General features: G+C 46.7%; 1 protein-coding gene across 10 annotated transcripts in view; it reads right to left on the bottom strand.

Annotated features, from left to right (window-relative positions):
- AHCYL2 (adenosylhomocysteinase like 2) overlaps positions 1-13868 on the bottom strand; it is a 151687-nt gene that overhangs the window by 14688 nt on the left and 123131 nt on the right. For all 10 annotated transcript variants that reach the window (XM_090041475.1, XM_090041476.1, XM_090041478.1 and 7 more), the window contains 3 exons: positions 12979-13079; positions 11338-11440; positions 8967-9061 (listed from right to left, as the gene is read on the bottom strand). In XM_090041475.1, the coding sequence (XP_089897601.1) occupies positions 8967-9061; positions 11338-11440; positions 12979-13079 (299 nt within the window). The remainder of the gene's footprint in view (positions 1-8966; positions 9062-11337; positions 11441-12978; positions 13080-13868) is intronic.

The raw sequence follows: 13868 nt of genomic DNA, 5'->3' as shown, positions 1-13868 counted from the left end.
CTGTGCTTCACAAAGTCCAATCCATATCCTTTACACGGTCCCCTTCGGTCACAACTCACCTAGGCTGAGCTTCAATTTAGGACTTAAAAGGTACCAATCACCTGAACCATACAACACCTCTCAAGGACACACTTTTCCAAAGGATATTAAACCTCAAAGTAGAAGACTTAACTCATAGTGGGATGCAAGGGAAAAGGTGGGGAGGAATATAGACTAACTTCATCTTTTGGCAACTGCCAATCCCCTGGATCATGATGTATGTGCAAGGGGTCTATGCGGATGTCACACCAAGACCTTCAGTGCGTACACCATCCCCCCTTTAGACCACTGAGACCAGCGGTCAGCCCGAGTCCAGACAGTCAGTGCCTCGATGGTTGTAGCTTCTGCCAGAGAGCACACTTATTGCTCGGCTACAGCCACTAAATGGTGCTACATAATACCCAAGGAACGTGCCCACTAAAATTCAGTGTTTTGTAAAAGGACTCAAGCAGATAACTATAACTGAGTCACAAAGTGACAGAAATCAGAGACGGAAAAGAGCCTCATTAGTGACCAACATACGGCGAGTGGTATAATCACCTTGCCTAAGGTAGCACAGCATGGTAATCCATCATACAGCCGTAATGCACGCTCTTATAAACCAGCATGTAGAGCTGGATATGCTTACACCCACCAGTCTGATTCAAGCATTTCTGTGGGACACAACAGCATCTGTCAGAGGGTCAAGGATTTTAAGTTAAAAATGTTATGTACTGTATGTGATCATTGCCGTCTGCTGACTACAGACCCACAGACAATTAGAAAAAGCCTAGTGGGAGCTAATGGAGATTGTTACCTCCCTAAAAGACTACTGGGAGCTACTGGAGTTTCCCCAAACAGGGGATTCCTGTATTTGTGCCCCTCCTTTGTCACCCCAGGCCAAATAATCTGGCCCCAACAAAAGCTATTTCTACTTGCACCTCCCATATTGCTTCAGTGTGTAGCCCGTCCAAAAGGACATGGGTGGAGAACTCTGGATGACAGCCCGACACACCAGCCTCTCCTATGTCAAGGCATGTCTACACCTCAGACTTACTGTGCCAGGCACTGATGCCCTTCCATGTACCATGCTGCTTTATACAGGGTATTGTCTGAACTGGTATCTAACAAGGCTTCATTTGTGCAGTGCGGGGCAGGCCAATTAGCACCGTCACTCAGCAGCACTAATTAGGCCCCCTGCAGCATCACAAAAATGAGTCTATGCTGGCTCCGGTGCAGCAGGAAGCCCATACGAAGCAGGATGCATCTGAGGGTGCTTCTTCCTGACATAGTGAGCTTGCAAAGTAGTCACAGAGACCCAGTATGCCCTGCAAATGTGCTGCAGCATCACGCGGACCCTGAGAATGCACCATAACCTCTCATGTGCTAAATATCCCACCTTATATACAGCACAGAAATCACTGGGATACCTGGGTTTCAACAGTCAAGCTATAAGGGGCTCCAGCCTGTGTTCATCAGAAATCTCTTCTTCGCTTAAACCTCAAGATAGGGAGCTGCCCAGTGTGCAATCCTTCACAGAGGACAAGGCCAGCGTTGTTGTGCCTGGACTACAGGGCCAGCCTAAAGCACGGGCAGGCCAGTATCCTACTCCCATTTTATACCACCTAGGATTTCACAAGGCCCCTCCTGCTTGTTTTTCAGCTAGGGGATAATAATGGTCAAGGGGTACGGGTGGAGTCTCAAATTGTAATTGCACTGTTACCTCCCTAATTCCTCCCCATCCACTTGGAGAGGCCCAGGTGTAGTGGTATCCCCAGGACAGTGCCTGCTGGATTAGCCCATCAGACTAGGAGCCTGAGCAAGGCCAGAGCTGAGGAGGAACGGACATCAGGCTTCAGTGATCAGCAGGTGAAATGCCAAGTGCCTGGTTCAGTTTAGCACATGGGGGCACTTAATTAACCCAGGCAAAGCACACAACCACAGGGGACTGCAGACGATTTCTTTTGCAAGTCACTTACCAGATGCCAGGGAAAGGCCGACTCTTTGGAGTCAGGAGAGGTTACCTGCTAGCCCCTCCATTGCTCAGGTGGCTTCGAAGCGCCAGCTGCCAGTTTATCATCTCTGCTGAGAAAGGACTCAGCAGCCACTGCCCGTGAGCTTCTCCCAGCACAACGCCTCGAGCTCCCTCTACTGGTAATTGCGGCTTCATTCAAACACAAAAGACACTCCCCGCTGCTTGTACAAAAAGCCCACATGACGGAGTATCAGGAAATAACCTGATGAGGTCCATCCTGCGTCCACCACGGTGCCAAGCCTTTGCTACATTAGAAAGCCTCTAGCATGAGCTGTTCACACAGGGATTTGGAAATGGTGAAGTCCTCTGAACCGTAAGCTCTCCTTGTTCATCTGCCTCTTGGCAGGACCAGGACCACCACCAATCCTACCACTAGTGCTGGGATGTGCCATGTATGGCAAGCGCTGCCTTAAAAATGAGAATAATGATTTTGTGGTACTTTTCCTCTTCCACGTCTTTTACAGCCCAGCTCCAGCTCCAGCTCCAGCTCCCGTGCAAGGCAGATACGACCCTCATTTTACAGGCTGGGAAACAAATCGTGTGGTGGCAACGTAGGGATAGGAACTCGGTAGCTCCTGGATAATTCAGTACCGAGGAAACGAAGGCAGCGCTTACGCTTTCAAAAACCAACAAACCACCAGGGCCTCATGCCATACATGCTGAATTTCTTTGCAACACTGGGGAGATGATCGATCATTTGGCGTTGAGTTCATCTCCAACTGTGTCGAATGCAACAAGATCCCTTGAATTTGGAAAAAGGCCACAGGCGTCGCGTTTCTAAAGTCTAACAAGCCCAAAGAGCTACTGACCAATCTCCTCACTGTGCATTCCCCACAAGCTACTGGGAGGTCTCGTTTATGCTCAAGTCTACCCCATAACTGATCCACAGCTGCCTAAGGAGCAGGCTGGTTTCAGACGAGCAGGTCACTCCTCACTCAAGACACTGAAGAAAGCTGTCGGACTGGGGAGAAGGCCGGTGCTGTCCTGGTGGACCTCACTCCTTCTTTTAATCGAAAATGCATTGGAGTGGAGAAACGAGTACAACAAAAATCCTAAGCATAAGATCCCTTCTGCCCTGATTCCCACCTTGACATACCCATATTTCACGTGGAGTATCTAAACCCACTGACCATCTGGAAGTCCAAATGGGACACACCATCCCTATCTCCAAATGTGGAAAGAGGGCAGAACTGCGAGTTGAGCAAGGCTCTTTTCCCCCGGGGGTGCAAAGGTAAGATGACCCTGCAGCTCCAGAGCACCTGCTCAGATGCATAAAATGCAAAGCCTGCCACGCCTGCCAGAGGGGTGTGTTTACCAGCACCTCTCTCCTACACTTGCTGCCAGCAGGTTTCTCACAAGGGTCTTCCCTAGTCACCACTTCAGCAAAATGGTTTTCACATGCGTGACCATGGGTGGGACTTTTCCTTGTGTAAACCCTGGATGAAAATGAGCCCTAGGTTGCCTTTCTGTCACTCCTCATGTTATGCGGGGATCAATGACAAATTGCTAGAAGGTAGTTAGCTGAGCTGTATTTTATTGCTCCCTTCCTGACTTCAATGCCTGGCCTCAGACAGCTTCGAAGGGCATCCATGATTGCTCTCTCACACCCGCCCCCCTTCCTTCCACTCTGCAAAGTGCCGTAAAGACACATAATTCCTTCAAACGGTGACTTTTCCTATATCTAAAACACTGGCAAAGACCTAATCCACCTCCCTCTGGAGCAACATCTTCTTGGATTTTCACTCTACACCCCAGCTGTGTGCCGTGCTGCCATGAGGTGTGACCCACAATCCTGAGTCTCTCATTGAGCTGTCAGACAAATGATTTTTAGAACAGTAATTCCCTACTCTCTGCTCATGTCTACTTCACAGCTATTTCTCCCTTACCCATCTAATTCCCCTTTACCCCATCTACGCAGCACAATTCAGAAGGATCTCAACTGACTGGAAGTTGGGTTACAGCTACCAAGTTCAATGTGGATGAAAGCAAGGTGCTACATCTCAGGAGGAATAATCAAAAACACCAATATAAAATAGGTGACACCTGGCTGGAATGGCAGCGCTATGGAAAAGGACTTGGGAGTCTTGGTAGACCACAGACTCACTATGGGCACATCTATACGTTCATTAATGTGCTTTTGCTAATGCGCATTAAATTTAGTACCACCACTGTGATGTGCTAGAAAAAGGTGCATTAGCCTATTTTAATGCACATTAGCAAAACCAGACAGTTTTCTGTGATGTTTAGTGTGCATTAAAATAAGCTAATGCGCATTAAAGCGCACACGTACACACGCCCTGTGAGTCTGTAGTGTGATGCAGCTGCACAAAAGGCGAATACGATTTTGGGTTGCATCAACAGAAGCATTAGGTGCAAGACACGGGAGGTGATAGCGCCTCTCTACTCAGCACTCGTTAGGTCTCATCTGGAGCAGTGTCTGCAATTCTGGGCTCCACGTTTTAAAAAGGATGTGGAAAAGCTAGAGAGGACCCAGAGGCAGGCAACAAAGAGGATAACGGGCTTGGAAAATCAATCATATGAGGAGAGGCTGAAGGAGCTGGGCCTGTTCAGCTTGTCGAAAAGGCACTTAAGAGGGGACATGAGAGCAGTCCTCAAATATCTGGAGGGCTGCCATAAAGAAGACGGAAAGCACCTTTTCTCGCTGCAGAGAGGAGGGCATGGACTAATGGCTTGAAGTTACAGCAAAGTTTAGATTGGATATCTGGAAAAATGTCCTCACTGTTAGAATAGAGAGGCCCAGGGAAGTTGGGGACTCTCCATCACTGGATCTATGAATCACCATATTTGGGGTCAGGAAGGAATTTTACCCCACAGTCAGACTGGTATGGACTGTGGGGGTTTTCCCATCCTCTGTAGCAGAGGGCATGGCACCAGAGCATATATTGAAAACATTTCACAGAAGCAGGTTGTTGGCTGCTGTGGTTCCCCTGCTTTACCTGTGGCAGGTTCAGGCGTGATGTCTGTGTTGTGTCAGGGTTGATGGTACTCTTACACAGAGGTAAGATTATGGATTTATATAGGACGGTTTGGATAGGGATGACCCTGTCTCAGCCCATGGGTGGTGCCTGCTGTGGGCACACACATCTGGGGGGTGCATGCCTCCCCCTGCTCCCTCCAGACACCCATCCCGTGCCCCAAACTTTGGGAGGCAGGGGGTCAGGAGTGAGGGGCACCAGCAGGGCTGGGGGATGGGAGGCTGTGGGGTGGGAGCGAAGGGCACTGGCAGAGCCAAGGGGGCTTTTTTCTACTTAAACTATTTGCAGGGTGGAGACTGGCCGTTGATGTTTATAAAGGAGTCCTGGTAGAGAAAAGGTTGAGGTCTAGATGATCTCTGGAGGTCCCTTCCAGCCCAGCTTCTCTATGAGTCTAATCCCAGGGACTGACCTCACTTTGCTTCCCGTGCACAAGGTCAAGTGCCATTCATTAACCCAGAGCTGTCATTCCCACTTGCCTGCCCTTGGGTGCATCATTTCTTACTCTGAAACAGCCCGGTGCCTCAATAAGAAACTAGGCTGTATGGCTTGGATGGACCAACCATACAGACATTTGGTTTTCACACAGCTCAAACCCAGCCATGTTTCAGGGGGACTGCCCATCCAGAGTGTCGCATGCAACTGCTCCAAGCCTGCTATCCTCATGATATGAAAACCCCAAGCTCCTCGTCTCAAAAAAGGCTTCCAGTCACTCAGGAGCTATTTGCTAGATTGGAGGAGCCCATGCACAGGTACTGAGATTTCCAGTACATGTTGTGCTGATTATAAGTTGAACCCACATATCCCAAGTTCAAATTTTAAAGACAAAACATGGTTTTTTCTCTTCTCCTCCACATACGTTGATAACTACAGGTGCAGATCTTGAACTGCTCTTCCCCTTGGAGAATCACATAACTGAAGGCAGGTCCCAAAGGGTTATATGCACTAAAAATACTAAAATACGAACTACTGGAAAAAAAGAATTCTGCCTTTGACTTTTTATTGCAGGCAGAAAAATCCTGCAGGTGCAAAGTCAAGACTTCGGGGGCCCAAATGCAAGGCAACCCTGCTTATACATCAAGTGTAATTTTTATGGCTCTTCTGGAGGGGGAAAAAAGTAGATTTATAATCAGAACAACACAGCAGCTTCTCTCTGGGGGCAGCCTGAGTTGATCTGTACAGAGTGGTGGCCAAATTCACAGGGAATGAGAAACGTCATTGGTACCTTCCAGAGGAAACGCTCCTCTCCACAACCCCTGCCCGGTGACCATCTCTGCAGCCTCTGGGACCCCTTTCCATCACAAACCTGGCATATATATTTCAGACTGGCAGCACCCTTCACATTGCTGCCACCCTGCAAACCAGGGGCTGCAGCAGGCATAGGAGCAGCCTTATTTCCATGTGAGGGCTAAAGGGAAGAAAGCAGTTTGCCCTTTCAAGCTCAGGTGTGGCGCAGAGAGGATGGTTACTCAGGGCACAGCAGGGCATCTGCTATGTGAACAGGAGAGGCAGCTAACTGCAGGAAGGTCTCTTAGGGGGCTCTGGGTCCCAGACCATCCTGCTTTTTGCGAACTTCATCTTCTTCGTTCCGACTCGTATCTAATTTTGGCTATTTTTAGCCTCTCTCCCCTGTGCTCGCTTTCATATTTGCCTGTTTCCAGGGAAACAATGAAATCAGCAGCACAGGTGGCACTGTAGCCATCTGCATGCGAAGTATGAAACCAGTTTTATAATAACTCATAACACAGCTGACAACGGGGATCCTGGCTTACAGGAAACGTTCCCCAGGAGGCCGAGCCCAGAACCGGTAGCCAGGACTCCTGGGTTCTGCTCAGCTGATCCAGGCAAGGCATCTCTTAATGTGCCACTGTTTTCTCCTCTGCAACATGGAGGTAAAACACTCCTTGCCCCACAGGAAGATTATGAATCTTATATGTCGCAGACATTAGGGCTGGAAGGGACCTTGCAAGATCATCGGGTCCAGCCCCCTTAATTCCATTCAGAGCTTTTCCCTCCTGTCAGCGACTTCCACCCAAGGACATTTGGTGGGATACTCAAGCTCACAAACCTTCTCTGCGTTTACAGTAGTACAAATGAAGTGTGCTTTATTGAGGCAAGATCAACCCACTGCCAGATCAGTTACAAGGAGACCACTGCCCATCTTATGGCAATAAAATGCTATGCCACGCTAGCAAAACGTTGTGCTAATACTGTACTGGGTATATATACTACTTTGGATAACACGCTCAACTTAAAAAGCACTTCCACAAGGTGCTATCCTCCACATTACTCATTTCAAAGGTCATACAGGATATCACTGGCAAGACTGGGATCGGTATTAGGAGCTCCACACTCCAACTGCACTCAGACCAAATCTTCATCAACGCATCAAGCAAAATCCTTGGTCCTACCAGAATCAATGACATAAGCTCTCACTGGTTCCAGCAGTGTCAGGATTTCACTGACAGCAGGGAAAGCTAGACTTCAGTCAAGTCTGGAAGACCAGGAGAGAGAGCACGTTTGGTGAGGCCTGCAGCGATCCTGCAACTTCTCTGCTCTGCAGGTAACTGTAATAGCCCACAACCTACCTGCCACTCACAACGCCCACTTTCCCATTGCTTGATACTAAAATGCTCTGTTCTGTTCATCACCTGGAACAGGAGCCTGGAGGATCACAACTTGAGAAGTGCTAGATCAAGAACAGTTGCCTTGGCTGGCTTTCTGAAGGTCTATACCTCTTCACAAAGCCCCATCTGACAAGACATTGGCCATTACAGATGCAGAAACCCAGGAAGCCTCATCAAACAATCACAGGAAAGTAAGCAGATGGACTCATGAGGAATTTTCATTTTGCCAATAGCATCAACGATGACCGCTGTTGCTCCTAGTCGGACAGCATTTCCACAGCAAACACCGCTTATTTCTCTGACTGAGTTTCCTAGATATAGAAATATAGCTTGGGGCCAGATTTTTTGATCATTCACAAATCCTTTTAAAGGTGACAGAGAAAACAAAAGTCAAATATGCTATTTGAAGAAACGAAAAATTAACATCCCAAATGATTTAATATGAGGAAACTTAAACGATGCAAATGCATGGCAATATCCCCTGGCTTCTCTTCTCCGCCTAAATTTAGACTCTGAATTGCAGAAAACAGGACCTGTTTAAAGTGTTATGGAAGTAAAACATTTGAGAGCCGAAACACCAAGATATTTGAGAGCTGAAATACTTGCCAAATACCAAGATCAGAATATTGCATTTTCTCTTTCAGCTGGGACCTCACAAACCACCAATGCAAGGAGCTGCAGTACTTCAGAAGTAACACAGTGGGTGCAGGATTTAGTATCAAGATTGTCTGGTTTCCAGTTTTGGCCTCAAAAGCTAAAATGCTCTAAATGGAAAAGTTGTACTGGGAACAGCAGCCAGTGTGAACATGAACTCACACAGTTAAACTGCTACAACCCCCTTCCTTCTCTGCTTTGCACACCCTTCCATTTTTGCTTTGAGCCGCTGTTTGCTTTTAAGGCATCTTACCAGGTTTAATTTGAATGGAAGCAAGTCAGCCTTAAAATTACATAAGAATATGTACACAGGGGCTTGGTACCAACCTAACTGTATTGCTTTGAGAGTCCAGTTTCTTGTGCAGAGAACTGACCAAGTATAAGATAGAGGGGAGCTTTTCCGATGGGAGGAGGGTAAGTTAATTGCAAAGCACTTTGAAAATGTGCCAAGCAAGGGCTGAGCATTAACTGCTGCTGAAGAAACAGACTTGCAAATTCAAGGGTGGACTAGCAATAACTCCAAACCCTTCTGTGGACCCCTGGCTCACCGTCTCTCTCTCGCTCAACTATAGTCAAGCTATCACCAGCCTTTCTGACTGCTACATGTGCCAAATGTTCAGATGCAGCCAAACGACCCACCATATTAGGCTGCCATCCCTCCACGTTGACACAGCGATCGATACACCACCAGAAGTCATCTTCAGATTCTCCCTTCCAGGCAAAGACAGGGAATCCTGATAACGAGAGGGAGAAAGTTCAGTGATGCAGATGTCAGCTGAGGACAAGTGCTCCCTAGATTGCAAAGGGTGGGAATGGCCAAGGTTTATGCGGTGCTTCCTATCACCGTCAGAGCACTCGTACTGAGAGCCAGACCATACACACTGCTCTAGGAGAGGCCCTTTTCGAATTACGGAGGTGTGTGTATGACAGACTCACCATAGGCAATGCAGGAATTAGTCTCAGTAGAAGTTAGTTCAAAAGAGGAAATATGTGGCCTTTCAGAAATCTGTGAAGCTGTGATTTCAAACCCCCCCAGGAGACCTCTTTATTACTGTTCAGGCAAATCTTCAAATACTCCATCTTGGGTCAGCACCAGAGCAGATATGCAAGGTTGTAGAGAATTACTTACTACCCATCACCCCAAAAAGGCCTCTGATTCATTTCTAAGGACAGTAATCTTTACAGCATATGCAGAAGGTATCTGTACTTCAAAATTATCTCAAGTATCATTCTTATACGAAATGAAGAATTGGGGAGAAGAACAGTGCAAACTGATTTTTCAGGCTGGCTACCAAGCCAGAAATTTGGGGGGGTGAGGGGAAAAATTCAGTGCAGAGAGAACAGACAAAGAAACGTGCTGCTGTTTTCCTCCTAAAAAATGAAAGCTTAAAAAAATATAGTTTTGTTCAACACTGAACGTGACACCTGGCCCAAAACTAATTTTTTTCAGTGTTTGTCAAATATTCAAAGGAAACAAAAGGCTAAAGTCACTCCCTTGGTAACTGGAATGCTCACTCAAGATGTGGAAGAAACCTTCTCTCCTAGATGCCTGGAAAGTGCTGCACCCACCCGGCTGCAGGCATTTTGGGGTAGGGTCTCTCAATTTTGCCGACTGGCACTGTTTTACTTCATAAAAACAAACCACAGTTTCACTGGAAAAAGGATGGGGACCTCCCACCTTGCAGGGGAGTAGCCTAATCATTGGGTGACAGCACCATTTGCACTTGTTTGGAATGAACAATTAAGTACAGGACACAGAGGGGAATAGCTCTGACTGATGGGAATAAGACGTACTCATCGCAGAGTACCCTACAATGTGGCGGTTCGTACATTCCCTCAAAACTCCCACCACACAACTTTGAATCAACCCCCTGCCTGATTTAGGGCAGGCATTTTGAACTAAGCTTTCCCATATCCCTGGTGAATGCCAATGACAAGCAACTTCCAGATAGGGATGACCGTCATCATCTTTTCCAGGTTTGTGAATCAAGTCTTAAAACTTTTCTCTCCAACAAGAGCTAGTTGGAGAGTATAATACACATTCACAGTGCCCACTAATTGCTCCCAAGTTTCCTATTTTGTGTTGGATCTGAGACAGAAGTGAAAAGGGGCAGAATAGGAATATGTTTGTGGATAATGTACTTCAAAGATCTCCAGTCACTGGTCAGGAACTTAATTCTCCCTTTTGAATAAGTCAGTACATCCCAATCCTCATTTGTGGCTGATTTTAAAGCAGGGCTCACATACTTGGGAGGAGGCCTCAGAGTCCCTCCAGGTAAATGCTGATTGTAAGACTGCTCTGCCCAAGCACACAATCTGCCCTAGCGTATTCTGTGTGAGTGGAGCTCTAAGCAGCTGTCCTGAAGGTGTCATTTACGGCGACGTGGTGCAGAGATGCTATAGACATTGCTTGGACACTGGTAGGGTGCGTCCCTTATCACTGATGGCAAGTCCAACCTAGCAGTCTCATGGCTGTTTTATGCAACCCGTGATCCAGTTTGACAACCTCAGCGCTGACATTGCTACACCTTTAGAGATCTCAGCCACAAATACAAAAAGCCAGGGACCATTTCTGAACAAATGTTTGGCAAAAGTTGTAGGCCAATCCCCTTTTAACATTTAGCATTCCTGTGATTTACTCTCATCCTCAGCTCCACAAAATTGTGGCCCCCCTCCCCAACATCATGTAATTTCTTAAAATAAGCCAAATGGCCAATACCTGCCCACAGTGCTATAGCAACAGGGTACAACCCAGATTTCTGAGCCACCAAACAATCAATATGCACACTTCAGCCGCACAACTTACCAGTAAAGGCATGTGCATGTGAATACCCAAGATGAAAGAAAAGCACCATAGATATTTCAAGCTCTCACATGTTTATTTTAAACTGAGGGCACAACTATTTTAAAACAGAGAAAGATAGCCTGGCCGTCTTCTCTTACAGCAACTTGTAAAGGGAAAAAGGGAATCTCTCTAAAATCACCATAAAAAAAGGGGGCAGCCTCTTACCACTCTCAGCCAGGGCAGCAGCCACTTCGTTGAGAGTTGAATAGATGTTGCAAGCAGCCCACCGGCACTGAGCACCCAAGGCACCAAGAGTCTCCATCAGTACCTGCAAAGAGAACAGAAGAGGGCTGTGATATATTCCTATCATATGAACTGCACTGAACTTAAAGTCTGCAAATTGACTTCTACAGGAAGCAAAGTACCAACCTCTGCAGTTTTAATAGAGCACACTGCTTTTCTGTTTATTATTTAAAGAGGTTGGATGAACACCTGTCTGGGGTCGTGTGATCCCAGCGTGTGCTCCGGCCAGTGGGGGGGGGTCAGACTAGATGATCTACTTAGGTCCCTTCTGACCCCTAACTACTATGAAGCTATTAGGAGCATTTCAGTGACATCGATGCCATTTCTTTAAGCACCAGTAGTGTTGTCAGTGCTATACGAAACACAAACAGACCTCCATTTCAGTAAGATTATGAAAGAATTTCATAATGATTTCACTGGAAAAATCCCAACCCCCTGGTTCTAGTCACTAGAAGGCATTCTTCCCAATCTGGAACAGAACCCGGGAATCCTGAATCCCAGTCCTCTGCTCTATGCATTAAAATAAGGCCCTCTCACTGTGCCTTTGAAGTTGGCTTTTTTCAAGTCATCATTACTCACAGCTGTTGCTCAGGGACAGGCATGCATTGCTCACGTCTTCAGGTGGTTAGAAAGACAGATACAGAGATGAAGTGTTATGAATAGACCATTATATAAGGGGGGGATTCTGTTTTTGTTTTAAAAATGGGGTTTTGGTGAGAAAGGCTGGATCCACATCTCTGGAGACAAATCCTATCTGCTTCTGAGAACAGATGGCCAAACGGCAAAATCCCTCTTCAGCATCTTCCAGCAGGACCCAGCCTTGCCCTGTCTGGGTAGAGAATGAGGTTCATTCTTCATGGCCCTATCTATTCTTTTACCTCCCACACAAGGACTGCAGCTAGGGGGTCCTGCCTCAGGCAGGGGGTTGGACTAAATGAGCTCTGGAGGTCCCTTCCAACCCCGCTTCTCTGCCATTTCTGTGCTTTAGGCTGGAATTTATCCTGCTGTGGAAAACCATTGTGCCTTGGTTCCAGTAGTGACCCCCACCTACACATCTCATACTAGTAACTGAGCAGTCAGTAGTAAGTAATACTGCAGGCTAGAACAGCTGACCTATGGGTGACAGGCAGCTAATTCTTTCACAGTCCTCCAACTCACCTAATCTTGATCCATCTATTGATTAGATTTCTAGGATGCCCTTCTTAAACAAGACTCAAGGCAGCAGCTTACAAGAAGGAAAAATAACTTACAAAAGCAAGCAGAGTATTCAAATTAAATGCAAAACAAAAACTCCCTGAAAAAAAACATCCCAACTTAGCCTTGCTTGCAAAATGAGAGCCAAGCATGAAGATCTTAAAGAGTTTCCTTTCCTTGAAGCATGGCAATGGGTAGAATGAGCCTCACAGTGAGGCACTGTCATCCCCAGAGCACATGCTCTGTACACCAACGGAGTCAGTCTACAATTCAGGAACAGAAGACTGGAAGGAGCCCCTCAGGCCACTGAGTCAGTCCCAATGACATGCTGAAATGTCAACTGAAAGAGAGAAGTCCATAAAGCCTTACAGCAGTCTGGGCTGTAATGTGCGTGCAGCCCACGATCTTGGCCCCAGCCAATGGCTTCTCTCCCTGAGCTCGCTTCCGCAAAGCCATAAGTGCAGGCATTTCTGGAAGAGATGGAAAAGCCAAACAGTTAGCCCAAGGAATGACATTCAACACCACTCCCTTCCTCCTCTCAATACTGAAGAGACGTTATAACAAGTGCGCATGGCATTGCCACTGCAGATGTTTAAAAGCCGGCCTCAAAAATCATGGCACTCATTGAAAAAAAAAATTCTTAAATATACGTTCAGGCTCTTCCTTCTTGAATGTTTTGGGTTTGATGTGCTTGTGTTTTCAGGCTTTTCTCTGCAACAAGGAAGGGGCTGTGAAAATTATTTTTAATAGAAGCTGAGGTTTTTTCAAACTTGTTTTCAGGAGTTAAGGATAAGCCCGCAGTATTTATAAACCCTCTAATCATGATAATAATGTAGCCCCTAGAAGTAGCCCCCTTCTTTTCACAAGTTGTCTGAACTAATCATGATGTTTTTACAGCATTGTCTGGTGTTTGTAAGTTGTCTGAAAAAAATATTCATAACCACGAGCCTCTGAAAATCCAGTAGTCACTCAATGAGTGGGCACTTGGGTCATATGGCATTTCTTCCTGTTTTGGGAGGACATCCCAACCAGAACAGTGCCTGAAGTCATCACTGACACCCTGGTCTTTCCAGGGAGAGGCTGGGGAACATTTTAAGTAATATAAAACAATAGCAAGCATTGGTATCAAGACATTTGAAATATTTTCCTGTTTGGTGCTGGCTGCTAGAGCCCACTGCCCCCCACACCCAATTAGTCTATTGTGCTGTTCTGCAGTAATAAAGTAAAGTAATTTGGGGTCATCCCTGCCCTTTGCCTCT

The sequence above is a fragment of the Crocodylus siamensis genome, chromosome 4 (assembly GCF_052110815.1).
Source record: "Crocodylus siamensis isolate JL-2025a chromosome 4, ASM5211081v1, whole genome shotgun sequence".
Taxonomy (NCBI): domain Eukaryota; kingdom Metazoa; phylum Chordata; order Crocodylia; family Crocodylidae; genus Crocodylus; species Crocodylus siamensis.
Note: the sequence above shows the minus strand (reverse complement) of the source record. Positions and strands in the feature narration are given on the sequence as shown.